At 39.4% G+C, this 27,228-nt stretch overlaps 3 protein-coding genes and 1 long non-coding RNA gene across 10 annotated transcripts in view; 3 read left to right on the plus strand and 1 right to left on the minus strand.

The window, feature by feature from the left end:
• The first annotated feature begins 301 nt into the window (after positions 1-301).
• On the plus strand, positions 302-21,511 carry LSM14A (LSM14A mRNA processing body assembly factor). 4 transcript variants are annotated; one of them, XM_075161394.1, is made up of 10 exons: positions 302-725; positions 8,722-8,885; positions 10,308-10,440; positions 11,505-11,627; positions 13,487-13,663; positions 13,976-14,038; positions 14,768-14,947; positions 16,449-16,620; positions 17,492-17,720; positions 19,629-21,511. In XM_075161394.1, exons 1-10 carry the CDS (start codon positions 605-607, stop codon positions 19,650-19,652), a joined length of 1,386 nt encoding a protein of 461 aa, XP_075017495.1. In that variant the 5' UTR covers positions 302-604; the 3' UTR covers positions 19,653-21,511. The 4 variants fall into 4 exon arrangements, with proteins under 4 accessions (XP_075017495.1, XP_075017498.1, XP_075017497.1 ...); XM_075161395.1 differs by having other exon boundaries at positions 346-725; positions 11,508-11,627; XM_075161397.1 differs by lacking the exon at positions 13,976-14,038 and having other exon boundaries at positions 344-725; positions 11,508-11,627.
• Positions 732-7,416, plus strand: LOC142087295 (uncharacterized). Its single transcript, XR_012675406.1, has 3 exons — positions 732-1,766; positions 5,700-5,864; positions 7,327-7,416. It is a non-coding gene; the product is annotated as an uncharacterized LOC142087295 (long non-coding RNA).
• A 260-nt stretch (positions 21,512-21,771) lies between the features above and the next one.
• On the plus strand, positions 21,772-23,819 carry SS18L2 (SS18 like 2). 2 transcript variants are annotated; one of them, XR_012675405.1, is made up of 4 exons: positions 21,772-21,875; positions 22,046-22,122; positions 22,969-23,160; positions 23,307-23,819. XR_012675405.1 is itself a non-coding variant. In XM_075161399.1 (3 exons), the coding sequence occupies exons 1-3, from the start codon at positions 21,807-21,809 to the stop codon at positions 23,054-23,056; spliced, it is 234 nt and encodes a 77-aa protein (XP_075017500.1). In that variant the 5' UTR covers positions 21,772-21,806; the 3' UTR covers positions 23,057-23,819. The 2 variants fall into 2 exon arrangements, 1 of the variants encoding a protein (XP_075017500.1); XM_075161399.1 differs by having other exon boundaries at positions 22,969-23,819.
• Positions 23,820-24,156: 337 nt separating this feature from the next.
• The window catches only part of GARRE1 (granule associated Rac and RHOG effector 1), a 61,221-nt gene continuing 58,149 nt past the window's right edge, over positions 24,157-27,228 (minus strand). For all 3 annotated transcript variants that reach the window (XM_075161391.1, XM_075161393.1, XM_075161392.1), the window contains one exon: positions 24,157-26,868. In XM_075161391.1, coding sequence (XP_075017492.1) covers positions 26,545-26,868 — 324 coding nt within the window. In that variant the 3' untranslated portion in view covers positions 24,157-26,544. The remainder of the gene's footprint in view (positions 26,869-27,228) is intronic.

Genomic DNA, 27,228 nt, shown 5'->3' on the forward strand with positions numbered 1-27,228 from the left:
GGGAGGGGGAGCCCGGGGAGGGGGAGCCCGGGGAGGGGGAGCCCGGGGAGGGGGAGCCGGAGGCCCCGCACAGCCCCGACCCAGCACCGCTCCCGCACACCACCCCTAGGCCAGGCAGGGAAAGCGCAACGAGGCTCAGCCGAGCCCAATCCGTCGTGCGAACCGCACCGCTGCCGGGGAAGCTCCGCGCCACACGCGAGGGCTGCAGGGCTCAGGGCTTTAAGGCCGCTAAATTAAATCCCCGGACGGCCCAAATGGCCGCCCCCTCCCCTCAGCGGCCCCCGCCCCCAGCCGCCAGTTCTCGCGAGATCACCTCCACTCCCGGCATCCATTTCGCGGCTGGAGCGAGGGGGGGCGGCTCTGAGGGAAGATGAAGGCGGCGGCCATGTTGGGAGCTTCAGGGTGCTTTTAGTGCGGGGTGTGCTGAGGGAGTCTGCGCAGGGAGAGCCGTCGCTGGGGGATCGGCGGAAGGTCGGGCTCGAAGCGGGAGGAGTAGAGCGCCTACTACGACTCTGGGCCGGGCTTGTTTAGTTGCTTGCGCCCGGCTTCAGGAGTGCTCGGCAGGGGAGGAGGGGGGGGTGTCCCTGACCGAGGAGCCAGCACCATGAGCGGGGGGACGCCCTACATCGGGAGCAAGATCAGCCTTATCTCCAAGGCCGAGATCCGCTATGAAGGGATCTTGTACACCATCGACACCGAAAACTCCACTGTGGCGCTGGCGAAGGGTAAGGACTTGGCGGAGTAGAGGACTGGGCCCTGGCGGCCCAGCAACGCCTCGGGGAGGGAGCAGGACCGCGGTGCGTGCGGCGGCGTAGGGACCGTTGGGGGCCCGACGGGGATCGAGCAAGAACCTGAAACCGCGGCAGAGTCGTCTGTGGCGTTGTGGCGATGAGGAGGCCCGGGGTGCGAGGGGGAGGCCTACAGTCTACGAGGGCCCAGCAGCAGCTGCGAGGGGGCTTGGCGGAGCTTTGGTAAGAGCCCGCATAGTTTCGGCCGGAGGCGCATCTTCCCGCCATCCTCCCCGACGGAGCGTCTGCGGCGGGGCTGTGGCGACCCGGGACGCTTCACGGCGGAGATGGAAGTGAGGAAGGGGTTGGGAGAGCGGCGGCTCGACAGCGCTGCGGAGGCCCCTGCTCCCGCCGCGCGGGCTGTTCCCCCGGCTTCGGGGAGGGGTGTGGAAAGCTCGGAGCGGCCGCGGAGGGACCGTCGCGAAAAGGAGCTAGGAACGTTACCTAGTTAGGGGCTGCTCAAAGGAGTCCTGAATAGAGTAAAAGTATGAAGCCCTTAGCGGTGGAAGTAGTTCAGAGTTAGTGCGTTAAAGGGAGTAGGAGGGGGAGGCTGGAAAGAGGATTTCTTTGCATCTTAAGAATTCCAGACCTACAGGGTACAGGGCCGCGTACGACTGAACTCTTCAGCGTCTTGGGGTAGGAGACAACTCGGGTCTAAAGGGGATCCTGTGGATGCTAGGTTATCAACAAAGAAGGCTGATCGTGAGCTCTTCATTTCGGAGGTAGCTGTATGGCACTGTATAAATCGAAATTGGGTACAGCCACTGGCGTGAGAATGTATTGGCCAGAGAATATATATGTGTGTGTATGTATAAGAAAGTTAGGAAGATATGTTTACTGAGAAGAGAGTCAGAGACTGGGGAATAAAAAAGAGGATCTTTGAAACTGGGCATCTGAAGGACTTCACGGTTTCTTGCGCATGATAATGCACTCTCAACACAAGTATATTAGCCATGGCAGTGAATGTGTAATATTCAGGTAAAACATTAAGTCAGGATTTTTAATAACTTCTTTATAATAGATTCTGCAAAACTCAATGGTATTTTACTTTACACTTCTTGACTCTGTAAAGTCTTGGCAAGTAATCTAAATGCATATATAAAAGCAAAGAGTTTATCCAGCCATTAGGTAAGGGCAAAAATTGCTCCTTGTGTAAATGAAATATTTGGGACTGAGAGTATTCCAAATTTCAGTTCCTGTTTGATATGATTGTCATTATGCTAGAATGCTAAGCCTATCTGTTACGTTTTGCATGGTTGGTGTGTATAATAGTTGGTCTGTGGAGTTGATATCATCTAGCAGTTTGTTTGCTTTCATCTCACATTGGCCTTTGTGGTAATTCTTGTTTGTATGCCTTGTCACTTAAAGGCCCTCTTCTTTCCCCGCTCCCCCCCCCCCCTCCCCCCGGACAATTATTATTTAAGAAATAGATTGCTTTGTTTTGTAAATTCTTATATATATGCTTTGAAACACCTTATAGTAGGTTTGGTCCCAGGTTTGCATAGTTCATTTGTGGGGTCTTTAGCTTTCATGATGTGATTTTTACTTATTTCTAAAGTTGCCTTTAGGTTAAATTACCTTGCTGGAATTGCTTTATCTGTTTAAAAAGGACAGGTAGTATTTGTTTATATGAGAAAAAGATGAGCACTGTGATTAAAAATAAATGTTTAGAAATTCCAGTTGCATGCTGTGATTGTTAAGGTGTGTACAAAAGCACTTGCAAGAATCTCATCCTTGAGGAGCTTGTGATAGTCTTGCCCTAAGTTAGACAGATTCAGTGCTGACCAAGGTGATTTTGCATGACTTCTTAAGAGTGGTTAAGTCATGTTATGGCATATCTGCCAAAGTGTATGTATTTTAGATAAATCAAACTATAATTTCAAATCTAATCTACTCTCTTCCCATAGCTCTCATCAGAAATGTAAATTAAACCATTAAATTTGCTTTAATAAAACTTGGCTGAGTTAGCTGAAGAATGTGTGTTTTGTAATATAGTGTCATGATTCAGAAGAGAATAAACCAGTATTTCTAGGCCACCTGGAACCAAAAATCTTGAGATTAATGTGGAATCTGATAACAACTGTATTAGACTGTAAAACAATTCACTGTGCTCATGAACAACGTGTTCAACTCTAGAGTATTCAAGTTGCTGAATAAATGAAGGCTTAGGTCGTGTGCATGTGGTATGATAGCATATATATAAGGTGACAAGTGTAGTTAATTATGGCCAGGTCTATATGTGAAAGAAGCAGGTCTTCCTTCTGAACTGTCTGTAGCTGTAAATATGTTGATCGGATAATAGTTAACTCTTCTTCCTGTGGTGAGTCCAGAAGTCAAACCAGAACTGTTTACTATGGATCTTTACCACAAACGTCAAATTTTCTGCCAGAAAGAGACAAAAAAAGCCCCAAAAGATGACTCGATGCTTTCAGTTGCTTTGATATGTAGCTGGCTTCATATGACCATTACCTAGGTTGAGTGCAGGGCAGCTTATCATTATTGATTTCCTAACTGAAATCACTGAAATTGTTTGTGACATAAAGTGCAAAAATAGAGGTAGAATCTATTCTTGAATAAGATTTGCCTAACAGTAGGACTTCTTTGGGCTAAACTGAAGTCTGAGATGAATCTCATGAAGTTATACATGTGGAATGCCTTCATTTCTCTTAAATCTTCTGAGGTTTTAGACAGAAATAACATCTTTGGGTTGCTACCAGGGTACTGATTGTAGTCTTCAGTTACTGAGGGGCAATCTCCTATAGTTCTCTAATGAGCATTTTATTTACAAAGCTGTGATCCTTTCACTAGCGGAAGTTGTGGCCTCTGTCAGGAGTTAGAGGAAGATAGTAACTGTTTAAATATTGAGCATAACATTTTTATCCTAAGCTGGAGTCTGATAAGGGAAAGCGATGCATCCTTTCACAAAGTGTTGAAGTGTATTATTATTTAAGTAACAGGGAAAACTCCCATTTATATCAGATTCCAAATATTAAGCAAACTATACAAGTATTTGAGGGTTTTATATATTATTGGTGCATATGTTTTCTTTGGATTGCCAGCTTTTCAGAGCTAGCGTTTGGAACCAAAAACCAACCACTCTTATTCTCAAATTTGAAGTTAATTTAACTTGGAATGTCCTTCTAGTTCATACTTCTCATTCATACTTAATTTTTTTAAACATCATTAAGTCCAACCAATTTAAGAATAGAGTGTTTGCAAGCCACAATTAGGAGTAAAATTTTCTTGCTGTAAAGTGATTGCTGCCCTACCTGGGGCAGTTATAGAATAATCATGATGGATTGTGCTTGATGTTGCAGCATTAAAAACTAGATGTGATCTTTCATGGTAGTAATACATAATGTCTTTCTATTTCAAGGCACTGATTTAGAGAGATAGATTTTTAATGTAGGTAAGCTATGTAAGAACAACCATATTGGGTCAGAAAAGGCTTTGTTCCCTGCCAACAGTAGGGAATCTTTAGGCATGTGAGTATAAGAAACAGAAAATTATATACTGTGTCTCTGATATATGTGTCTCTCTCTGCATCAGTTTTCACTTATCAGCTGTTGGACCATGGAGAGTTGCATTTGGAACCATTATAATTAATAGATATTAATAGCTTTCAGTACTTTAAGAAGTAGTTAAAGTTCTGGCATTTCTGGCATTTTCAACCATCTGTGATAGTGTTTTCCATAGTCCAATGACACATGAAAGAGTCCTTTTCTTTTAGACTTCTACACAATATTAATCAGAAATGTAGACAGAAGAAAGTTAAATTCTGGTGAAGACTTGAGCATTTCTTATAGTTCAGGGGTGGGGGCAGGAAAGGGAAGGGTTAATTTTTTATCAAGTTTTCATGAAGTTATTTTTTAGTCAGTTAAGTGACATGCTCCTCCATGTCTTGAGGTTTAGGGCATGTGTGCCAAACCAACCCTGTGCATAGTGTGTCAGCAGAAATATTCCTCTTGTCAAAGCCCACTTCTGGCTACTTCCCTCGTATCTATCTCCTTGTTAATTCACCACCCCTACAAGTAAGGGAATGCAGACTGAATTAATTGTTCTGAAGGTATGAGCTCGCCACAAGCTGGCTCCTTGACATTAATACTTTTCCCGTAATGTGGTGTGCAGGCATATAAGCATGTTTACAGGGAAAGGGTTGTGATGTTTTGAAGAGAGATGGCAGTTGAAATCACTTGTTCTGGTAGTGGTGGTCTCATTTTAGTCGTCGTGCTTCTCATGGGTGCCTTAAGAGTGGGGAAAGACTGTTTTTTGTGTATGTATGCTATATATGAAGTAGGGCTGGTAAGATTGTGTCAGTGCTGTGAACAGAGACTGAACTACGTATTTGCAATAATTCACATTATATGGGAACAGAGTCCTCTTTTGCTAGTAGAATATATAGCTTGGCTTCGGATTAACACAGTATTCTTCTTAATCTAAACCTTAATCAACAGGTAATAATTTCTGTTAACTGATAGGGAAAGTTGCAGTCTTTTCCTTGGATGCTATAGTAGTTTAATATAGTAATATACATTAAAATGTAGTACAGTAGTAACATTGAAGTCAGTCAAAATCTGTACAAAAATTTGCTTGCAGCACTTTAATATGAAATTGGTGGAACTACTTGGGCATAAAGTCACATACATGAATCCTGTTAGGTTCAACAGCGTTAGTTTCTTTCTGCCTAGCTACTTAATCGTGTGTATTTACGTTGACAAAAAATAAGTTTGCTTTTAACATGTGATGGTTGCCTTTTTGTTTGCAAGTCCCTAAGCCAGTTTAGCTCACTTAAAAAACCCAAAAAACTTAAATTGACATGGTAAGATGAAATGGATTTACCATAGTCCTGGTAAGTGTTACAAGATTACATTATCTTTCACGTGCTTATTTTCATTTCCTCTCACTCTTCAGTATTTTGCTATATATGAACCAGTGCACCTTGTTCTGGAGGAAGGATGTAGTCTGAGGAAATACCCAAGAGACAGAGCTGGATAGAGCTCTAAGACTGCTGCTGCTCCAATACCTTGTGTTTTTGATACTCTGGCAACTTAGTATTTCTGATTATGCAAAACTATGGTAAAAGCTGTTTCTTTCAAAAATGATTATTCTTTTACTTTAATGAACTCAGATTATGTTAAATCCTAATCCAAGCTAGGAAAGAAGAAACTGTAAAGATGGCTATCCCTTTGCAAAATATTAAAAGTAACATTTTATTCATGTTATGCTACTATCTGAAGGACTTAGTTGAGATAGACTCTGCAAAAACATTGAGTAGCCCTTATCCTAAACTGCTTTCTTAGATCACCGCACATGCAGTTCTGGTTCCTTGCTTTAGAAGGACATAGAGTTGGGGATGGTTATTTTTGTTGCTTTGGGGTGAGAGGGGAACATTGAACCCCATATTAGAGGAGTTTGCTTACCCCTCTCCAGCAGAGCTAATCTTCATTGGACGAAATTGTCTTTATATTTTGCAGAAAGTTGCACTAAAACCAGTTTGGTTGGGGCAGGGGAGAGGTAGAGAAAAAAACCCAAACTCGTGGCAGCTCTTGATGTGTTTTATTGGAAAACCATTGACGACCTTATCAGCGTCTTGATCTAGTTGCATAGACAGCTGAATCTCTTAAAAGATTAAATCTAATTTTTGGTATTGAAAATACTTCCTTTTGATGTTTTCATAATTTTATGATAGGGAGAAAGACACATTCTTTTTGACATACAGTAAAATCCCTTTACTGCTTTTAAGGTGTCATTAGATGAAAGTTAGGTTGTTCACTTTTTTTTTATTTGGAATACTTATCCGTGCAGCGTAGCTCTGTCTTAAGAGAAGTACTTTCAAAGCAGATTTCTTCCATAGTTCATCAGATTTTTATTTCTATGTAAAGGTGAGATGTGATCCTCTAATTTACTACCCTTTTTTAAGGTGTTGCTACTGCTTAGTTCCTTCACTTTAGCTAGAAAGTGAAATACTTCAGTAACTTACTGATCACTCTGGCCATTTTTGTGCACCTTTGTAGACAAAATGGCTACTAGAGCAACCATTTCAGTGTGGGATAGATACAAAATCAGCTTTGGTTTTACTTATCAAAACAGTGGGTCAAGTGATGAAATGAAATGCCAAGTTAATTTATTACTTAACTAATAAATAGAGTATAGGATGGCTAGAAAGTGAAGGTGGATCATCGGTCAAGACAGTGAAATAGAAAAGCCTGATGAATAAAAAGCAACAGAATGAACTACAGTAATGCACATGACCAATTGATAATGTTGTTAAGCTATTGTGTATTATTTTGAGTTCATTTCTGCAAATTCTTCAGCTTCAGATATCTTTTTCTGTAGAGGGAGAAGACAGATTTATCTTATAACAAAGATTTAAATTCACTTAACAGTATATGCCTTTTTACAGCGCTTATATTTTATAGTACCATTCAGAGCAGATTTTCAGATGCACAGAAATAGAAAAGTTGATTAAATTCAGCTCAGTAGATTATATAAGTATGAACAACTTAATGTAACCACTTAATGTTATTTTTCATTGTAGTGTGGAGTTGATCTCTCTCTACCCCTGAATTATGCTTCTCAAAAAGATTTGTAATATTTAACTGATAAGCTCTGTTTATGCAGTACTAGAAGAAGCAACAGTGATGGAAGATGGTTGGTGCAGCCTGAGAAATGACTCAGTATCACTTTATACAGCTCTACAGGAAACTCTGCTTTTCTTGACTAATGGTTTTATGGCTGCAAATAAGTGCCTAATGATGTCTCCAAATTGTTGATGCATCTGAAAATGGAGGGCAAACTAATTCTGGTAAATTAAAGCAAAATACGGATGTTTTCTCAGCATAACCTGTAGTACCTTACAAAGCAAAAAAAAAGCTCTTAAAAGGCTAGAGCAAAGACAGTTGTAAGGGATTGTTAAAGCTGCTGCAAGTTGATGTTCAGTAGAATGTGATTGTAATGATTTTTTTTTCCTTCTCTGGTTTCAACTTATTGTTTAGTTTTTGCTTGCAAAACTCGCTCTTGGAGACATATCCAGATTTTTTGTTTGTTTGTTTCACTTTATATTCACATAGAGTTGGCAGTCTTAACATGAGGAACAGTCTTTGAGAGGGTAATGAAAGTAAAGTGAGGCTATTCATATACAGTGGTAGTGATTATATGTACTGCAGAGGGAAAAGCATTATAAGCTTCATCACTATGCAATCTGAAAACTGTTGGAATTCAGCTAAGTACATACAAATAAATTTAATGTCTTGGTATATTGCACGCTATGCAGGCCTTCTTAGGAAGATAGTTATGCCCCAGTGAGTTTACTTAATTTGACAGAGATCATACGAATCTTACACCAGCAACAAAAATGCATTTTGCCTAGTGAAAATTGTATATACGTACCACAGAATTCATAATTTTTATTTAAAACTTGATTCAGACCTTGAATCTATTGAGAAATACTTTGCTTTCGGTAATTTTTAATATTCTAGTTTTTAGTAGTATTAACATTTTTTTTTTTCCTGATTTGTAAGTGCAGAATAAGAAGTATGTAAACTCCTGTAGTCCTTGATTCTGGACTGGCTTACCAGCCTTTTTTGGTGTTCCTGTTACTATAATGTCCAGAAAGTGTTAACTTAGCTAAGAACTGCTTTGCTGCTTCCCCTTATCCTCACACTCATGTGAGTGATAGCATAAGTGATGTCTCAGTGAGGAATACAAGAGGTGTCTTTCTGTTTGATTTTTAACTGAAATTTGTAAGATCAAATTACTTGTTTATGTCTGAGCAGTTGATAATGGCAAAGAATATGTTGCCTATTTAATAAGATTTTTTTCTCAACAAAAATTTATTCTTTTTATTTAAAGTTGTTGGTCTCTGCAGTATGTTTGAAACCTTTTTGTTGAACGTGGGATGTTTTTATTTTTTTCTCCCTTCCCAATTTTGCAGTTCGCTCCTTTGGTACAGAAGATAGACCAACTGATAGACCTATACCACCTCGTGATGAAGTCTTTGAGTATATTATATTCCGTGGCAGTGACATTAAAGACCTAACTGTCTGTGAGCCACCAAAGCCTCAGTGTTCTTTGCCACAGGACCCTGCTATTGTTCAGGTAAGTCAAAACGTATTTTTAGATGTTTGTTGCTGAAGATATAACCTGGTAGCTTTAAGGGGTCTCTAGCTGAGTGTTTAAAAATAAAAATGTTTGTTGCTGTAGAGTTCACAACCCAATGTAAAGAACTCTGGAAAGATTTTCCTCTTTTGAATCATGTCTTTAACTGTGAAAATCAAGGTTGAAATCTAACTCTAGCACAATGCGCTGGATACCAAAGCTGCCAGTTTTTCAAAAACAACTAATGACTTTTGGTAGACCTTGATGCCTTTTTTGAAAGGTACTTGGCTTAGGAGGACATGTATGCAAGGCTTCTTGGAAAGATCGGACTTGGTATAAGTCAAATGGAGTAGATGCTGAAACCTCTCCAAATCATTAGTGATTTTTGTCTGTTTGTTTTGTTTTCTTTGGATTTTAATGTTCAACCTTTTTGCTGACTATGACTTTAAAAGTGTTTTATCTAGCTATGTATTTTTAAAAAGGCTTCATACTAAAAGGCAGTTATTTGAAGAGGGAGTACTTGGTTGCTGAAGGGAAAGCAACTTACAACTTGAAGCCTTCAGGGTTAATTAATCTGTTATTTCGTAGTAAACGGACTGACAGAGATAGTTATTTTTGATCTCTGAAATTTGTTGGCTTGCTGATTGTGTTTGTGGGGTGTCTTGAAATCAACCCTGAGAGCAAGATGGAAGTTCTTTGTTCAAATGGAACTTGATAATTCCATGTTAGTATTTACGTTTCTAATGTTTAACTATTCCGTAATATAAAATTCTTGATACTTCCTGACAAAGTACCCTTGCAATCCTCTAAGGTCTGTTGCTAAATTTGGTGCAACTCCTTCTGTCAGTGGTGGTTGAGAGCTGTGAAATCGCCTTAGTGCTAACTCCAATAATAGTAATAACCCCACCCTCCTGCAGTATGTTTGGGTCTTTGATTGTTCATGTGGGTTTTGAAACTTCAGGGAAAAAGATACGACATTTTCCAAGTTTGCCAACAAAAGCTTATACACGTGTTTGACAAAAGAGTCCAGTATCTGAGGCTCTAGGGAAAAGGTTGCAAAATTTTATGGTACTGTTTTTACAAGTTTGTGATATTGGAAGGGTAAAAGTGCTTTCTAAACTGTGTACGTACTTGTGAAAATATTTTCTGCTGTTGCCTGTTTTGAGTTTTCATGCAGAGTAATGTGTGTAATTCATTATTTTTGTGCTGTCTTTGCTTCTGTGTTAAAGCGGTTAAATTCTTGATGTTAAAAGAAGCAACTTTATGAATGTTAAGGTCTTGTATATGTATTAGTCACAATGGTGGTGGTAGGGCAAATTTAACAAATAGTTGTATAGTTTCTGCATTTCTTGCCTTGCAGAACTATTTCCTACTTTCTGTGTAAACAATTTTTGAATTTCTGCAAGTGTGTTTTGTCTCTAGTCTTCACTAGGATCTTCGACTACATCTTCATTCCAGTCTGTGGGGTCCTATGGTCCTTTTGGCAGAATGCCTGCATACAGTCAGTTTAGTCCAAGCCCGCTGGTGGGGCAGCAGTTCGGCGCTGTTGGAGTTGGTATGTTCATTTTTATTATTTGGTGTTTTCCTATAAGTGAAGTTGCACGTATGTGCGTAGACAGTAATCAGTGCTTTAAATCCATCAATGTCTTACCCTAAGGGCAGATCCAAAGTCTTCAATCTGTATCAGTCCCACAGTTTAGCTCAGAAGTAGTGAGTTTTTCATAGTCTTTGCAGCTCAAATCAAAGCAATTATGATTGAGAACTAAACACCCTATCTCAGAAGGACAAGTGGGGAAAGGTTCCTGTACTCATTAATTCCTTCTTTTTCATATGTATTCATTACATTCATCATGTATTCATTATATTTCGCAAGTGTAGAGGCAGCTCCTCCACAAAAGCCCCCATAGCTGTACTGTGGACATCTGGTATCCCAAGTTGACCAGGTGCTGTGTGCCTTAACGAAGGGTTTGGATTATTCAGCAATCCGTGTGCCAGCGCAGTCCTCCAGCTATTCATGAGATGTTAGCTTGGCATGAAGTGCATGCTTAAAGTATTTGTGAGCTGCGTGGGTTAGTTGCCTTTATACTGCCGATGCTTTCTGAGACTCACCAGCCAACTTTCATTCCTCCCTTACAGTTTTTTATTTCCCCTTTTAGTTTTTCACATAGGAACTTACATTCTTGTAACTGTTACAGCGACAGTGTTACTCCTGGTACTGAAAGTGTTAGCCATGTGAAAGGAAGGCTGTAGAATTGGCCGTAATTTGATATCAGTTAATAAGATGTTTAAAAGATGTTAAGTGGAAATACATACCAATAACATTTGTTTATTACTCTGTAAGATGCTGTCGTGACTATGCTATGTTAATACTTGTGAAACTAAAGTTAGCAGTGGTCTTTTTTTTTTTTTCCCCCTAGATAAAAAGCTTAAGATATTACAGTCTTACCAACTTACTACAAACATATACATTACATTAAACTTAAAGTGTATGGGAAGGGCAGACTTATGTGTATTCTAGAATAACTGCCTAATATGGCTTCACTAATCATTTAGTGTTAATTTAAATAAAATACAGCAAAAAGTCTAAACCAGGTTTTGACTATATTATTTCTTTCAAAGCAGGAGGTTCTTTAACATCTTTTGGAACAGACTCTTCAGCCAGTGCTAGCATGTCCCAAAGCACTGCAGTTGGTTCTGCATTTACAACAGATGCAAGATCACTAAAAACACAGATGTCTCAAGGTAAATCTTTTTGAATAACTCTTTGATCTTTTTTGACCAATCGTGCCCCTGTGATTTAGGTGGTTGCCAGAAATGCTAACCAAACAGCTGAATTCTGTCATGAAGACCCGTGGTGTTAAAACCAGAAAGCACTGAGAGGCTTTGTACTTGCTCTTTAAGTGTGTTTTCCTAATTCTTGGCGTGCTTCATAGTAACTGTTAGCAACGCATTTGTTGTTATCCTTAAAGCATCTATATTGAGGAGTAGGACTTATTTCAGTTGAATAATGTTAGCAAATAGGTGCATGTGGAAATTCAGTATCTAGTTTTATTGATAGCCTGACAAAACTCAAGGTACTTCATGCTGATTGAATTGTGAAGTCCTTCAGCCTACAATTTTTAAATCTTTATTCCTAACATGTTGGGGGTTTTTTTGTTAATGGATGTTTACATAAATAATATTGACAGCAGACCTGATTGCCTGTAGAGCTGGTGACATGACAGTTAAGTCAGCTTAATAGTACTAGAAACTATATGGGTGGTTTGTGTAATATTGGAAAAAGAAAGTAGAGGCAAAAAGGAAATTCTTGATGCTTTTTTTGCAAAGAAAAAAGAAACTAAATGTTGAGCACCTTCACCCTCACTTTTCATGCAAATGTCTTAAGATTGCTCCTCAAAATCCAAAAGACGTTATTTCCTGCCCTTCCACTCTTCATTGGTGAGAGTAAAAGTGTGTGCTAAGATATATTCCTAATGCTACTTTAAAGTTTATGCAGTTGTGTTAAAAGGCAAAACACTTTACTTACAGCAAACCAGTTTTTTCCTAAATTCTAGTTGAGATTTGTATACCAGTTAGGACTGTTTTCTAGGATTAGTTGCGTGGATTACCAAAAATGGGTTCTACTTTGGCGCATTAATTGAAGGGGAGGAAAAAAGTATGCTAAGCATTTACTGTTTCTCTGTTGAAAGAGTAGCTTGGTTTTCTGTAGGTGAAATTAAAACCTGTATGATTCTTGGATTTAATGGATGACTTATGCTGCAGATGAACATACATTCTGCCATAAATTTCCTGTGGGGCACCAGCAAGTTTTTTCTGTGTGTGTTTGCTTTTAAAAGTATTTGTCGTCTTTGTAGATTGTAAGTGTGGTGTCGTTGGTTTTCGGGGGGGGTTGTGTTGGTTTGATCCCCCCCCCTTTTGTTTAGCTTTTTTTATGGGGTACGACGTTACTCTCTTCTCTTACTTGCTGGGACTTGAGTCTTATTCTAATTTCGTAGTAGATTTACCTATATGGTGTCATAAACTTGTCTGGCTGGATCAAATGTCTCCATTCTAAACATGCTTCTGGCTCCAGTCACTCATGCTGCAAAGTGAAATGTATGAACAGCACTTTGTGGGGAAGCTTCCATAGCTCCTTCATCTGCGTTATGCCTGGCACTAGCCATCACTGTTCATTTATTTTGTGGTCATCATACAACAGAATGCACTAGATAAAATGAAATTTCAGTATCATAACTGTATCTCTGTGTTTGGGAGCAGTCGCTTTCCACTTGGCTTTTCAGGGAAGCAGAAAGAGTATTTTTACTCCAGTCAATCAAAAAATTTCATTCCACAGCTAAATGCAAATCTTGGATGGGTTGGTAGGGATTAATTGTCCTACCCATTTTTTTCTTTTAGACTGGGGGAAGGGGAATTGCTAAATATCCTTCATTCTGGATTAGTGGATCTGAGGGTGCAGAAATATTTATTTCTTCTTTGGACACAGCTGTCTTGACTGGTAAGGCAGATAAACCTGTCAGTCTAGATTGGTTGAGACCAGTAACTCAAATCTGTAGATGAGAAATAACTCTTTGGGTTTTGGTTTTCTTTTGTCTTTTTCCCAGGTCGTTCAAGCCCTCAGATAGATCACTTGAGAAGGAGCCCCACCATGGAACAAGCAGTACAAACAGCTTCAGCCCACTTGCCTACTCCAGCACCAGTTGGGAGGAGGAGTCCTATACCAGCCAGACCTTTGGTGTCTGCTAGCCAAAAATCGTTAGAGAATCAAGAGCACAGACGAGGTAGCTTTGGATAATTTTCATATGGCTTATTTTCTTCCATACACATACGAAGTGCTCTTTTTAAGGATAACGTGTAGGAATCTTCTTGCTGTCCATTACTGGTAGACTGGCCAGCAGCGACCTGGATTATATATATTTATTTTTAAAGTCAAGCATATATTCTAAATTTTTTTTTTCTTTTATGAGTTAAACTTGTGGTTTACTTTTATAGGTTTGGATTTTTTTGAAATCTGAACTATATAACTAGATACAAAAGTATGATCAAAAATACCTAATTGGATAAACAAATCATTTTTTTATTTCCAACTTTAGCTGAAGCACACAAGGTTTCAAGATCAGAAAATGAACTCAGAAATGAAAACAAACGACAAATTGGTAAATCTTGTTTTGAGAAATAGCTATCATTGTTTTCAGACTTCATTAAGTTTTTTAAAAGTCTGCTAAAATACAGCGTTGTGTATAGTTTGCGAAGTGCTAGGACTTCGTTTCTAACGTCCAGAAATCTCACAGTTCAGATTACGGTAATAAAGAATTTATGTATTTAGAATGCTTTCACATAATTGTTTCTAGTGCATAACACTATCTTTGCATTGGGTCAGAATAATACAAGCACAGAAAGTCAATATGAAAGAGAAAAATCTCTTCTGGTTGCTCTATATTAAGCAATTTGAATAAAAATGCAAAACCAAGCAGTATTCATGGATTTATAAACGCAGTAGCATGAAATAAAACCTGTCACCTTTCTATGAAAATACTTGACTGCAAAGCCACTAACATTTTAACTCGTCTTCCGAAAGCTTTTAATGACTTCTAGAAAGTCTTTTAGTACCCAAGTTTAGTACTATTATGCTTTCTGTGTCACTGCCGTAATTATTGTAAGTGAATTTACAAATTACAAGCTGCTCCAACAGGACTTTTAACAACAGAAGTGCAGGAAGAGGATGCATGAAGTCCCAACCTGTTACCCCAGGAATTAAAAAAAAAAAAAAAAAAAAAAAAAAAAAACAAAAAAAACCAAAAAACCCCACCCAAAAAACCAAGAACCCCCATCACCCTCAAAGAAAATCCACAAAACAAAAGCAAACAGAATTTCGCTCTTTTCAGTTCCAGGTGGACCTTCAGCACGGAGAGGCCGTGGAGGTCACAGAGGGGGCCGAGGAAGATTTGGTATTAGGAGGGATGGTCCAATGAAGTTTGAAAAGGATTTTGACTTTGAAAGTGCAAATGCACAATTCAACAAGGAGGAAATTGATAGAGAATTTCATAATAAACTTAAACTAAAAGGTAAACCAATTTTTGCTTTAGATTTGAGCATGGAAAAACTGTGTCTTGCTGTTTTAATCCTACCTTGGAGAACAACTTTTAAAAGGCATATCTTACTAAGTCCTGTTTGCAGTCATTAAAAAAAAAAAATTAAAAAAAATCAATGAACAAGTAAACTGGGATCAATTTTAATTAAATACTTGGGTCAATACTTGATTTTTGAAGGAATTTTAACTAGCAGATATCACACATCATGTTCTAACAAGTCTGTGGTTAAAAATGCAGATTACTTGAGCAGAAGTCCCAAAGTGTAAGTTTACTTTTGAGTTCTGGAAAAGATGCAATAAAAGAACCCATATTTTATGTTTTCAATTATTAATAGACCAAAAGCAATCACAAAAACATGAGTTTGGGAGCAGAACTTTGCTGGAGGATGCACAAGAGTTTCAATTTAAGAAAGTTTCTAGCATTTCTTTGCTTTTACCCTTTTCCAGAGAAACACAGGAGTAGTTCGAATCCATACTGCCAGCACTTTTGTTTTGTTTTCTAGCAGGCTTCTGTTTTAATTACCTCATTTGCTTGTGACCAGCCACCTGTTCGTTACTATTTTTGGACAAAATTGTTATAGGTTAAAACAGGGAGTTCCCTTTTTCAGTAAATGATTGGCTAAAAGCTGGTAAACAAAAGGTAGGAATAAATGGTCAGTTTTCAGTGTAGAGAAAAACCACAAGTTGAGGGCCATAGGATTTGCTCTCTGGTGCTTGCCTTTTTTTCTGGATCATTTTTAAATGAGTTGACAGTTTGCTGTTGGTACTAATTTTTTCAGAATAATGAAGAGGAAAGGGAAAGCTAACCATAAAGAGCTACAGAAATATTTTATGAAACAGAGTGGTAATCTGTGTGTGTGTGTTTGGGAAAGGTTGAGCTGGTTATCTGAAGCTTACGCACAGCATCATGAGATTTAAGCTGTAAGCATTTAAGAATGAGACTTTAAGATCGTAATAGCTAGTTCTGTTGAACCATCAGCTTCTTTTTCAGTACCAGTCAAAACAGTAAGTTGAACTTCAGGCATTATTAGGAAAGAAATATATCATAAAGTCAGTTCATGGCATAATATCTTGAATGCTGGCCCTGTGTCTCTGAGGAGGTAACAGCAAAGCCAAAAGACAAAGGAGAAGGGCAACAGGGATGAGCAAAAACATGGGATGGCTTTTATGAAGAATGACTAAGTGAGGCTTTTAAGTCTGGAAAGGAGGTAGCTAGGAGGTTAGAAAATAGATGGCTGTCGAATCCATTCTACCACAAGTTTTTTTGTTAATTAAACCCACAGAGAATATAGAGGATACCAAACCTCCAGACAGCAGCAAAACATCCTGATTTATGTGTCAAATTATTTGACTTCCACATTAATTTTGTATTTTTGAGTATTCAGTATAGTTTGTGTCTGTCTGGGAATAAGTTAACAGTGCTGTTTTGTTTAGTATGATGATTTGGAATGCTTCTATTTACTTTTATTTTCTAGAAGATAAACTTGAGAAACCAGAGAAGCCTGTAAATGGAGAAGACAAAGGTGACTCAGGTGTTGATACCCAAAATAGCGAAGGGAATGCGGATGAGGAAGATCCACTTGGACCCAACTGCTACTATGACAAAACCAAATCCTTCTTTGATAACATCTCCTGTGATGACAATAGGTATGGCCTGCAAAGGGAAGTTTGTTAGTCTACTTAATGCATGTTTATGTCAAAAGGTAGTGTCAGCACTACTCGTTACAATCAACTCTGAATCGAAAGTGAGTAAAGCTTATTTCCACATGCAGTGGGTAAAAATAAAACAGGAATATGAAGCACAAAATTTCTTTGGGCAAGTGCAATACATTAATAGGAAGTCATTTTTAAATGTTGTTTTAGAACCATGCTTCTAGAACTTAGTGTACATACTCTAGAAGAAGTGGGGTTTTTGTTTTGTTAGGTACTAAGTTACCACCTTAGTTAAATCAATTATGATTTTGCTTTGGTAATGGTTTCTAAGTAGATTACATAACTGTTTTGGCCAGTAGTGTATTGGAATGGGAAGATAGCATTTCAGGAAAATTAAAGCTTATCTTTTGCTGTTGCCCTTTTATTAGACAAGATGATGGGGATTGCTGACCTATTTTGAATTACGGGGGGGCAATTGTTTTGTTGTACAGACAACTAGATGAAAGAACTTAACATGTGTAACTGCAAGCTCTTACTTTCTGTTTCTTGTTTTAAATTGCAGACAGCTTTTATTTATTTATTTATTTAATTATATGATGCTGTGTGCAGAGGACACAAACTGTGTCCTTCTATATGGGAAACTCTTAGAGCATTATTAATAATGTAATTAATTAACATATCCCTTTTCATTGAGTTAAATGTATTGTGACAGACACGTAGATTCTTGCAGAAGGGATAATGTGGAGATTTACAGTGTGATTAATGTATCATTTTTCATTCATGGACTTTCTGGTGATTCTAACTAAGCCAGGCAGTCTTCCTTCTGAAGTGTTTTAAAACAATCCTTGTTCCTTTTGTGTGGCAGAGAACGGCGACCCACCTGGGCTGAGGAAAGAAGATTAAATGCCGAGACCTTCGGAATACCACTGCGTCCCAATCGCGGCCGCGGAGGGTACAGAGGCAGAGGGGGGATTGGCTTCCGAGGTGGAAGAGGACGAGGAGGTGGAAGAGGTGGCTTCACTGCCCCCCGAGGATTTCGTGGTGGATTCAGAGGAGGTCGTGGAGGCAGGGAGTTCGCTGACTTTGAATATAGGGTAAAATATATTTAATCTTACTATGACCTGATCAACTGTTCTTGGAAACTAGTGTAAAAAAACTCCTGCTTTTAGGTTTGATGTTGAACTAGAATTTCTTGAATAGTATTTTCAGGTACTCTGAGCTACTTAATTGAAAGTCCATTAATGCTGAAATTTTAGTTGCATAGCATCAGTTTACTAACAACAGCAACCAAAACTAAAAGCTACCTTTCTTCACATGCCCTAAATATTTGTTCTGTAGCTGGAATTGGGGGGAGGGGGGAAGACGGGAGGAAAAAAGAAGGAAAAGTTCTGCAGATTTAATACAAGTGTTAGAAATGTGAATTGCAAGCATTTTTCTAAGCAATATTGTAAAATGTGAAGATTGAGAGGGAGTAATTTAACTTGCTTCTAGTGTGCAACAAACTTTTTTGAATTCTTTGTGAAGGAGTTGGCACAAAGCCTATGGACTTCTAAGATCCTACGTAACCCCTGAAATAGAGAATTGAAGTTACTGAAGCATAGCGATGACCTTTTGCAAAAAGGAAGATAAAAAAATATTTGAGTTCTGTAAGGTCCTGTTACACTTTTAAAATATAACTTTACATAATTACATCCAATAACTGTTGGGAAAGCTAAGGCAGGATTGACGTTTTTCAGGCAGTCACTCAGTAAAGTGAAACTGTGGGAGATAGGGCATAAAAGCTTCAAAAGAAGAGATCCCTGTCCATCCCGAAGAGAAAGTGTTTTTAAAAGATTAAAATAAGTACTACTACTTTAATTTTAGTTAAATATGAAGCTTCAAGTTCCTTTAAGCATTATGCACAAGCTACCATTAAGTCTGCTGTCTGAAGTAACCTGATGCACAAATGTGCTTTCATAATCATGTAAGCATACAAATAGTAATTTGTTCTGCAAGAGCTATGATGGCTAAAAAGCAGGATCTTCCTTTACAGAATAGTTATGCAATTTGTTGCTTTTGCAACACTATTAAGACATCCATTTCTCTGTTTCCTGTTGAAGATCTTTTAACTCTTCTTCCTACCAGCCATTCAGAGGAAGGACAAAGTTAGCTCTCCTAACTAGTAAGGTGATGTATTCTGTGCTAGTGTATCTTAGGTGCACTTCTTTTTTCTGGGAAACAGTGTAAATTCTCCTCTTTATGAAAGCTCATTGATCGTACAGATTATGTAAATCAGCAGAGCTCAGTTGCTTGTAAAACCAAAATCTTTTAGTAATTCCAGTGCAAGCCAGTTTTCTTGGCATTAAGCGTGTATATTCAACTCAAACATCAGCTTGTTAAGGAACAGAAATAACACTGGCATACTGTTCAGAATCAGTAACAAATACAATTAACCAGGTTGGTGCAAGTAAATGTAGGCTTTTACAATTTTCACTGGGACAGAAGAACTTTTTCCGGTAGTTTACTGCATGAGCATTTGGAATTTTGCAACACAAAATCTTCGGAGATTTAAATATTTTTAATTAAAAAAAAAAAAGGGGGGGAGGCAGAGCCTTTTTTCATCACAGAAGATTTCTGACTGTCCCTCAGTTATTCCTTCATTAGTTTGCAACAATTGGTCCTGTGATCTAAAGAAATTTTTGGTAGCTAAGCATGAACTGAAATGAGGGGTTGAAGATCAAAGATCTGAATTTCTGAATGGAAGAATTTCAGAGCCTTCCAGATAAGCAGGAGGTGGTGTGAAGAACGAGGGTTTGTGCCTGACATCGAGTCAAAGCGCGTGGCAGACTGAGGGTGTTTTGACCTGATGCTAACCTGATCACCCAGGGAGGTCTCCTTTGTGATTGCAGAAGGTGGGAAGTAGCCATCACAGTGCATCTTCTCCCAGTGCTGCTGCCCAGAGTAATTTGTGATTTTTTTGGTTTGCAAAATTAATTTTAACATTCTACTGTTGTTCCCTCTAGAAAGACAACAAAGTTGCTGCATAGTCCACAAGAAAGCTGAAACCGGGTGAACGTCTAGATCTTCTTGATCCAGAGAATTAGTTTCAATCTCTGCAAAGAATGAAGTTAATTTGCTGTATACTTGTCACCAGCACTGGGATTTAACTATTTAATTTCAAAGGGGTGTAATGCAGTTACTTTTGAAAAATGGCCATCTTTGAAAACAGTGAGCATTAAATATATTTGAGACAGAAGGATAAGTAATTTCTTATGTATAGTTAATTATAAAGCAGTACTTCGATGGAGTTTAAGTATTTTTTCATCACTGAAAGGATTTTTCTTATTACTAAACTGTATTTGATAATTGCTTCAAGTTGTAAGGACAATTGTATGCAGAAGGCCGTCGATACTGTGAGTGTTCTGATCCACTGAAGGTTGTTTTTTGGAAATCCTGTAATATCCCTTTTGAGATAGTTGTACTTTTATCAACTAGGGTGCTGGACAGTAGAAAACTTGCTTTGTCAGTCAAATATGTACACACAGTAAATACTGTTTCTTAGGCAAAGGAAACTTTTTATATAGTTGTAAAATTCCATTATATCCCATTGCCAAAGAAACATTACAAACTTTGTATAGCTGTATAAAAAGCAACTAATTTTTTAACAAATAAACATTTTTAAGTCAGCAAACATACTGTGTTATTGCAAAAATTGATATGCTGAAGAACACTGAATTAGTTGGGTTTTTTTCTTTAGCAGCTTTTCAGGCTTAAATGTTTGATTTTATATTTGGACTATAATGAAGATTTGAAAATGTTCTTCCATTACATGAAACTGGATACATTCTTCACTTCTCTTGCAAGAATTTGATTTTGTAGTTTCTGGCATATCACAGGATTTGACCAAATTAAGGAGATATTTTCAAATAAGGAGAAAAGAAATTTTCATATGTCAAAATTTGCAATTAATTTTACTTAGTGATAAGTATTAACTTTTTTTAATAACGGACCAGGCACATGAGTTAGTGATTCTCCTGGAATGCCTGGGACAAAAGGATGTCTCCATTTGTCAATTCTTGAAATGTTAACTTTGTTGTAATACCTGTAGGCATAAGCAATTTAAAGAATTCTTAGTGTTTGAAGTTGTTTGCATTTTGATAGACCATAGCTTGGAGACATTGAGACCGTGAAGTCACAAATGACGTGGTATGGACTCTTTGCCAATTCTGAATGACTAGTTACAACTTTTTGATATGCTGAAATAGAAACCTGGTCATTTGTGTCTATATGTATATGAAGGCCACAGGAATAAAGGGATCCAAAGATTAAAACATTTTGATCTAATTTGCTGATTTTTTTTTTTTTTTTTACTTTATCTTCAAAATGTTCAGTGGTGATAAAGATGTGGAAAACTGCACTGTTGGAAAATTGGAATATTTAAAAGTGGTTGATAGAATCTTAATTTTATAACTTTTGTATAGCACTACAAGGAAGTATTTTGTAATTGGTTTCCTTATTAAGGTCAAGTATTTGGCAACCGTAGAAGTTAGATAATATTGTTTAGTAACGTTTTTTGCATGTTAACAACAATGCCTTTTGGGATCCACAAATCATGACTCTGAACAACTGTTGAGGTTTTTGAGCGCGGAGGCGAGTGCTGTGCTGCTGCAGTAACAGACGTGTCCTGTGTCAGCTGTCCCGGGCTTATTTAAACGCGATGAACTGTAAATACCGGCGATCCCTGCTGTGAGGGCGTGAACGGCAGCCTTTCCCCCCGGAGGTGGGCGGGGGGCTCGGAGCCCGGGGAGCCGCGGCGTGGCAGACCTTGGTGTACCCCGCTCCACGGAGGCGAGGGTTTCTCTTTTTTTTATTTTAAACCAGAATAAACTGTTCAATAAAGTCGGTCTTCCGGGGGTTATTTCTCGTGACTCACGGCACCGTCCGGCGGGAGGGCTGCTGCTCTGCCGGCTTCCCGGCCCCTTCCCCGGGGTCGGTGGGCGGAGGCGGGGGAGGCTCCGTTCCCGGGGTGGCCGCGGTGGGGCGGGGCAGGCCTCTCTCGGCCAGCGGGGGCGTTGCCGAGGCCCACGGCGGCCGTCCACGGGGGGCGAGGCGTGCGCGAGCGGCCCTGGGAGCCAATCGCAGCCTGCGGAGGGCGGGGCCGCCGCTTCCCGTCAGCCCTTGCGCGGGGCGGTGGCGGCGGCATGTCGGTGGCGTTCGTGCCGGAGCGGCTGCGCGGGAAGGCGGAGGTGAACCAGGAGACGCTGCAGCGGGTGAGCGCGGGCTCACGGGAGGGGCGGCGGTGGCGGGGCCCGGGCCCGGGCCCTCCCGGCTCGGCTGAGGTAGAGCCGGCCCTGCCCGGCGCGGCCGCGGCCTCGGCGGGGGCGGTAGCGGCTGGCGGCGGGCGTGAGGCGGGCGGTGACGGCGCGCTCCTGTGCCCTAGTTGCTGGAGGAGAACGACCAGCTGATCCGGTGCATCGTGGAGTACCAGAGCAAGGGCCGGGCCACCGACTGCGTGCAGTAAGTGAGCCCCGCGGGCGCGGTGCGGGGCGCGCCCGGCAGCGACGGGCAGGCAGGCTCTGACCCCTGCCTGGCCTCTCGCTGCCGCCTCCGGGGCAACCCGGAAGCCCGAGGGCTCCGGAGTCCCCAGATTCCTAATGAGGGTGAAACGCGGCTCCTGCTCGCCAGAGTTTTCCTGCCGTTCAGAAAATGCGGTTGTACTTCCCAAAAGTTATTTTCACAGATCTATAAAGCAAAAATGCCACTGTATAGAATAAATCTGATGCCTGCTCCTTCTTGTCAAGGTTTTGTTCTGTGTTAATATGAAAACCAGCTCTGTTGGGCAGGCTTTTCTCCCCTCCCCCCCCCCGCCCCGTGTGTGTAAAACAGAGCGGTATTTACAGAAGGGTGAGGGTAGTCAGCTTGTGGTCTGCAGCAGTTCAGCTCTTAAACTGGCAAGGACCTGAATGACAGACGAGCTGACAGCGGTTGCCGAGCCTGGGCGTGTGCTGGCTGTACATTCAGACCAGCCCAACAGTGGAGCTTTGTCACCTCCTGCCCCGGAGCTGCTCTCTTGCAGTTTTGCACCTTTTCAGTATTTGTCATACAAAGCGCACGTTGACTGTCGAAGCTGGTTAGTAGCACGTACTTGGTTACAGTGCAGTCCAGTGCAGTATCCTGGGCTTTAGAACAAGAGGAGGATAAGGGGGTGTTTGCCTGATGAAATATTACTATATTTTCACAGTTTGCTATTTCTTTCCCTAACAGCAAATATTGATCAGATGATTACAAAAGCGACTATTAAAGTGTGGGTAGTTTGCTAGAAAAGAACGCATTTCCCAGATACTATGTTTCTTCCTCTCACAGGTACCAGCATATCCTGCATAGAAACCTCATTTATTTAGCTACAATTGCCGATGCGACGCCACCCAGCACACAGAAGACTCTAGACTGACTGTGCATACCTGGACACGAGCAGTGATGCTTTAAGAATCTGTAGAAATACTTAGTTTAGAGTCCCACTTTGAGAGCCTGAGAAGGTGTGGTCTTGAAAGGCAGGTAAAAAGTCATCCATACTTCTACGTTAAAAACGAGAATGTAGTTTTTGATGTAATATTAGGCTAGCTTTTCCCCCATTATTGTAAGCAGAACTTACGGGTGATAATTATCACACTCCCTTTTTCCCTCTGAAAAACTCCGTGTAGCGTGCTTCTGAAAATAGCCTGGTTGTCAGGACAGCGCTACCAGAGATGCCTTTGGAGAACTCTTGCAGTCTCATTGGAACAGAGACTGTTTGATGACTGAGGTTGTACAGTAATGGGGCAAGCATTTAGGTAGGTAACTTCTCTCTACCTCCAGCATGACACAGTCAGTCATATGCTGCCATATATATAAGCAGTAGACTCTTTTGTATCTTGTATCGTAGGAATTGTGCTTAATAAACTAAAGATGTTCTTTGTAAATTATAGTATGTTCCGGATTAATGTAACAAAGGAGCAGCTCAGTGATTTAGCGACATAGGAATGTTAACTTTTCTAGGAAAGATGGGACTGTTGCATAACTTAGAGCAATTAAGTGCAAGGGAAAAATCGAGCCTTTATTTTGGTGAGAGAAGGCTGTGTGTTTGCCCTAGTTGTGTCAAGGCTTTTCCTTTTTGCTCCAGATGCTCTGTACTGCAGACTCTGTAAACAAGTAAAGTCTTGCATAATCAAAATGGATTCCTATGCTTCCTGGGTATTTGTCAGCATTTATGGTATACTCTTATCCAGAAAGAGCACAGCTTACTTGCGCACCTCGGATAGCGCACTTCAGTGGCATGATTAACATGAGCTAAACTAATAGCCTTGATAATAGTTCTGGTGGGGGCGGGGGAAGGGGGGCAGGTTTTGCTCACTACCATGAAGATTATTTACTCTGTGATTGCTAAAAATTCAAGTAACTTGGTTTTGGCAACGTTCATCTGCACTACTGGTTCAAAGACACTGCTAAGGCCTTTCCTGTATCATGTTCTTCAGTGCAATCTACTTGAAAAAGTAGCCTTAAAGATGCTTCAGGTTGTACAGTGCGTAAAGTTCATTTTTATATGATGAGTCAGTAAGTAGGCAGTTGACAATTTTCAAACTGATAAATAATCCCATGTTAATGAAATAAGATCTTTGTTTACAAACCAAAGTTACAGTTTAAGGTGCTGCTCATTTTCAGCAAGGTGCATATTTTAAACAGGTATGACCTATTAAATGTATATCTTTAATAAAGCAAATAGTTTACTTTTACAGAAGCTTTAAAATACAAAATGTACAGTTCCAGTTCAGAAGCATTAGCTATTCACAAGAAGCACTGCAATAAGGGTAAGTTAACTAAGCACCAAACCCTTGCACTTGGCAGTGTAAGTGAAGTTTAATGGCAAGACTCATTTGCCAAGTGCAACAATTCTTAAAATCACCAGTGTTCAGAACAATCGGAAGCAAAGGACAGAGTAGCACCTACGTGGTCAAAATGCAGACAAACGTTCTTTGTTTTCGCAATTCACTTATGTAGGTCCAGAAACTTGCCAGCATTTGTAATTACGAATAAACTGCAAAAACTATAGCAATAATTTTGGCACTTGTTAGAAAAAGTTCAAAATCAATGTTTTCGTTACCTTCCATTTTGGTCTTAGTACGAATAACCAGTAAGTACAACCAAATTTGGGATTTAATATTAGATCTAAATGACGAGATTTAGGAAACTCAAAACCATTCATCAAGTTAAATAACCACTAACATTTTCAGCAGAGGTTTTCAAAATTATAGTAGTACAGACCATTAACAATTTACAGACAGAAGCCACACTGATTGTGCAAAGCACATTACTGTAAAAAGTCTTATGTACAGCAAACAAATCTTTGTAAACATGGTAAGTATGAAGTCTCAGAAAACATGGTGACAATATCATAAATACAGGCAACATTGGCATCCTCAAACAGCACAAAAGGTAACAATCTGGGCCTGCAAATATAGCCCATCACCATACAAACAAAAAAGGTGGATGGGTTTTAAATACCCAAATGTTTATTAGTTTTAGTGTTGTGTATACTTTTTATTTATATATATATATAATGTATTTATTTTTTGGTATCTTTAGATATAGATGTACTTAGCTTGTAAAAACAAAAACAACAAATGTGCTTTATCTTCATTGAAAAATTATGTAGTTAGAACTAATAACCCATTTTACTAGTAGTTAACATATTAGAATGATATGACTTAAGAAAAATACAAAAATAAGATTAATACTGTCAAAACTCTTATACCAGAAAATATTGTGGTTTTTAGACTCTTTCAAAGATGAAATATGAAAATTTAAATAAGCTCTAACTATATAAAGAATCTTCTGTAATCTCAATTATTATACAGTGGGATTAGCTATACATATATTTACCATTGTTCTTCAATTTTTAAGCACCAGTCACTCTCCCGGATCCACTTTGGTTGGAAGATTATTCCTAATTCCACAGGTTCACTTAATGGCACATATTGACTGCAAATAATTACTTTATCCTTTTAAAAAAAATAATGTTCTTTTAACTAACTGCTACCCCACATTTCAGTTTAGTATCTTCTGAGCCAGCTCACAATTTTTAATCAACTGTAGCATCTGAAATAAGACTTTAAATATATGCAAGTAGTCTTTTAGGCTATACTTTCACACACTTAAGGAGCACTGTGTGGATAATGCCTTTGGCCAAATGGTGTAAGAAATGGTGTATTTATTTGAAAACCAGTGTCATATTATCCACACAGATGCCATCTACTTTAAGCAGCTCAGATAACATTTGTGACACAAGATTGAGCAGTTCTGCCGATCGTTACTTAGAGTAAGGAAACTACCACAAAACTCAATTTCACAACTGTTTCTGCAACAGTTTCACAATGAACTCACTTGTGTGCAGGTGAAAAGCTGCTGTTGCACTTCATTTAAAAAAAGCTGCCCACAGGCCATTTATGGAGAATACAAAGGCTTTACAGCTTGTCCATTATAAATTTAAACACAGTGTTGAGCAAAGTGACCACTATATATTTGCTTCAACATACTCAATGTAATTTCAGTAAGATGTTTAACTATAAATCTATATGAAAAATAGCTATAAAAGACAGTGTTTCTTGTATGGTAGTCCTTCAGCAGTTCTTTTAAAAAAAAGGTTTTGAAAGTAAAGACAATATACACATTTTTAAAAGCGTTTCTACATCACAGTTTTGGGCTGTTTCATGTACATCAAACAAACATATTGGCCATATTTGCTCAGCACTGTAAATCAGAATTCAAGAGTTTGTATATCTCACCCAAACCCCCTCAATTCCATATTTAATGAGATAAACAGGATATAGCCAATACACAATTGTGAAACAAAGTATATGCAATTTATGTTTGGCCCTGTGCTGCATTTTCCAATATGAAAAGCCATTAGTACTGATGCAGGTAAGATGGTCTGCGTTCGTGCTTTACTGGAAAAGATTTAAAGCCCTTATTCATCTGTTTGTGCTGGGAAGCCTGTTGTTGCGATTGCTGCTGCTGCGCATAGGCAAAGTTAGAGGAAATTCCTGCTGCTGGGGCACAGTCGTTGGCTGCTGCCCACATGGGCGACTGGAGGATCTGCATCGTGTCGCTCCACTGGCTGACAGGGCTGCTCATAGGATACAAAGATGTACTCTGACTGGGTAGCGTGTTCGTGACAGAGGACGTATGCTGCCAGGGTGCCTTTGGAGGCCAGGTTTTGGTTTTATTATCCTGAGAAAACATAATTAGTTGGGTTTGGGTTTTTTGTTTTGTTTAATACCAAAACACTTATTTTTTGAGACAATACTTAACACGTCACCTTATCCCCTCCGTAAGACATTTTCAGAAGATTAATTTATGTTCGAAAGCATATATATAGCACTCTCAATTCTTAAAATATCTGCCTTTTGAAAAACCTTTTTATTTACTTCAGCACATTTGCTTGACACCACTCTTTCTGCTGCAAGGGAAGTAGCCCCACTCTTTCTGCTGCAAGGGAAAAGATCAGCAATTTCCAATTTTAATATTTAAACTTGGTAACTGATAAAAGCGTCTAGTACTACTTGAGTGCAAGTGGTTTGGGTTTTAGCT

Source organism: Calonectris borealis, chromosome 12 (genome assembly GCF_964195595.1).
Source record: "Calonectris borealis chromosome 12, bCalBor7.hap1.2, whole genome shotgun sequence".
In the NCBI taxonomy this organism is placed as follows: Eukaryota; Metazoa; Chordata; class Aves; order Procellariiformes; family Procellariidae; genus Calonectris; species Calonectris borealis.